Raw genomic sequence first — 2952 nt, 5'->3', positions numbered from 1 at the left:
TATATATATATATATGACAATAAAAAAAGAGAATTTCTGACTTTTGACAGTAAGTTTGAAATGTTAGACCATCTGACAGTGTAGTTCTACTAATGAGGCTGAAATAAAGCTTGATAGATGGTGACCAGTCCAGAGAGTGGAAGAGAGCGTATCATTTAGAAAAAGAAACAGTCTGGAACAGTTGAAAACACCTCTGGAGCTAACCTCCTACTGGTCTTTTTGTGGTTCCACATTTTTATCATCATATTGACTAGAAGCTAATTAAATATTTTCTAATGTGTGACATTTGTAACAGTTTTGGAAAGCTGGATGTTACCTGTGTGCCCAGACTGTGGACCAGCACACCTCTGTCGGGCCTCTTTTTAGGAAGGGTCTGGACAGCGGCGTTGTGGTACTCCGCCCCAGTCAGCCGGTGTCTGTAGCCCCCAAGGAAGGGCTTCTTCTGGTGGGAACGCTCTATCTCCACTACCACCTCCTTAAACACCCCTTCATCTGGAAGACAGAGACAAAAACATATTCAAGATCAAAAGTTCAATGTTAACAGGGTGGTACCGGCCCAGGGGCGTTCTCTGAATGTTACACAATACAATGTTACAATACAATTTGCTCAAAGTCTAAACTGGTACTGTTATGCATATAATGTGTAAATTTTACCTTCAACCAAACGCCCCTCAAAAGTATCCCAGCGCCGCCTTTTTTAAAAATTTCCGCCAGCRCCCTCTCCAGTCCCCGGGGGGCGGTACTGCCCCCGTTGAGAAACGCTAATCTAATCAAAGAACATGAATACCACCATTTTTCAAACAATTTTTAGCTGAGTAAGTAAGACTGGATTAGGGTGTGACAGCTGGTGCTGCTGGGAAAATTCAGCTTTCCAAGTGGTAGAGTCGAGGAAGCTGAGATGACGTAATGCTGCTACTGTGCCATGTGAAAAAGGCCCTCCTCTCCAGGACCCCTGAATAGACCTTACCAGGGAGGCTTAAGAGTGTGATCCCCCTGTAATTGGAGCACACCCTCCGGTCCCCCTTTTTAAACAGGGGGACCACCACCCCAGTCTGCCAGTCCAGGGGAACTGCCCCCGATGTCCATGCGATATTGCAGAGTCGCGTTAGCCAACACAACCCCGCAACATCCAAAGCCTTAAGGAACTCCGGGCGGATCTCATCCACCCCCGGGGCCCTGCCACCGAGGAGCTTTTTGACCACCTCGGCGACCTCRTCCCCAGAGATTGGAGAGCCCAACCAAGAGTCCCCATGCTCAGCTTCCTCAACAGAAGGCATGTTGGTGGGATTAGGAGGTCTTTGTAGTATTCCGCCCACTGGCCAACAACGTCCCGAGTTGAGGTCAGCAGCRCACCATCCCCACTATAAACAGTGTTGGTGCTGCACTGCTTCCCCCTCCTGAGACGCCGGATGGTGGACCAGAATCGCCTCGAAGCCATACGGAAGTCTTTCTCCATGGCCTCTCCAAACTCCTCCCACGCCCGAGTTTTTGCCTCAGCGACAACCCGAGCCGCATGACCGCCGGTACCCATCAGCTGCTTCTGGAGTCCCACAGGCCAAAAAGGCCCGGTAGGACTCCTTCTTCAGCTTGACAGCATCCCTCACCGAAGGTGTCCACCAACGGGTTCGAGGGTTGCCGCCGCGACAGACACCAGCAACCTTGCGGCCGCAGCCCCAATAAGCCGCCTCGGCAATGGAGGTATGGAACATGGTCCACTCGGACTCAATGTCCCCCACCTCCCCCGGAACGTGTTGGAAGTTCTGCTGGAGATGAGATTTAAAGTTCCGTCTCACAGGGGACTCCGCCAGACGTTCCCAGCAGACATTCAATACACGTTTGGGCCTGCCAGGTCTGACCGGCTTCCTCCCCCACCACCGGAGCCAACTCACCACCAGGTAGTGGTCAGTGGACAGCTCCGCACCTCTCTTCACCYRAGTGTCCAAGACATAYGGCCGCAAATCCGATGAGACGATGACAAAGTCAAACCCCAGACAGCATAGCTCCTAGGATCATTGGGACACTCAAACCCCTCCACCACGATAAGGTGGCAGCCCAAGGAGAGCCCAATATTGTAGTTATTTAGTAATTGTGATATTATTTAGGTAATATATTTAGGGATTATTCAGACACTGGTGCTGTATTATTTATCTTTCTAGGACCACACAGTTACGTCAGATTAAGAAATAAACAGCAAGTGCAAGTTAAACTCACTAAAGTGTGACTGCGTTTCTTTGGAGTTCTGATTGGACTCACCACAGTGATCTGAACATTTCYACTATCAAATTACAGTCCCTATCTTTTAACTATGTAGAAGATGAGCTTTGGTCTTGAACTTCTGGGTAACAGTTTCAGAGTAACAACATTTTATATCAACAAACACACATAAAACCTGGTAGTGGCAGCATTACTTTGTCCCAGATGGTAGCTCTTCCTACCCTATTGTTACCATATGATATAACCCTAACCATAGGCGTAGGAAGCGGGGGGGACATGTCCCCCCCAATATTGGAGACAGTCACATTCGTCCTCCCCCCCGCAATAATTTCACCGCAGTTGCGAAGAATTTTAAAATCTTCCACTCGCATGCTTTTATTTTGAAGGCGCACAACAGCGCATTCAGCAGAGCGCTTCCTCCCCCTGCCCCCTCTGAACGGCTCAGAGTAAAAGCAGCAGCAGACGGATCCAGAGAAACTCTGTTTGAATGAGGTGAACTGTCTGTCAGGAATGTTGCCATGGATATCACTCGTTTATAACATCTTGTTGTCAGTTTACTTTCATATATAGAACTAAATCTTTTTGGTTAAGCCGTTTTAATTCTGGGATCGTCACATGTCCAAAATCTTATGCTATTATATTATTTAGATATTTAGGAGAACAGCAGAGCTAGAATGATGTTGAAGAAATGTTAAGAAGCTCTGGTGACATCTTCATTTAGTTTATTGAAATATGTAT

General features: G+C 47.7%; 1 protein-coding gene across 2 annotated transcripts in view; it reads right to left on the bottom strand.

The window, feature by feature from the left end:
* iqub (IQ motif and ubiquitin domain containing) overlaps positions 1–2952 on the bottom strand; it is a 31846-nt gene that overhangs the window by 12879 nt on the left and 16015 nt on the right. For both annotated transcript variants that reach the window (XM_017305081.1, XM_008411242.2), the window contains exon 5: positions 317–492. In XM_017305081.1, the coding sequence (XP_017160570.1) occupies positions 317–492 (176 nt within the window). The remainder of the gene's footprint in view (positions 1–316; positions 493–2952) is intronic.

The sequence above is a fragment of the Poecilia reticulata genome, linkage group LG6, assembly GCF_000633615.1.
Source record: "Poecilia reticulata strain Guanapo linkage group LG6, Guppy_female_1.0+MT, whole genome shotgun sequence".
In the NCBI taxonomy this organism is placed as follows: Eukaryota; Metazoa; Chordata; class Actinopteri; order Cyprinodontiformes; family Poeciliidae; genus Poecilia; species Poecilia reticulata.
This window is presented reverse-complemented; position numbering and strand designations above follow the sequence as displayed.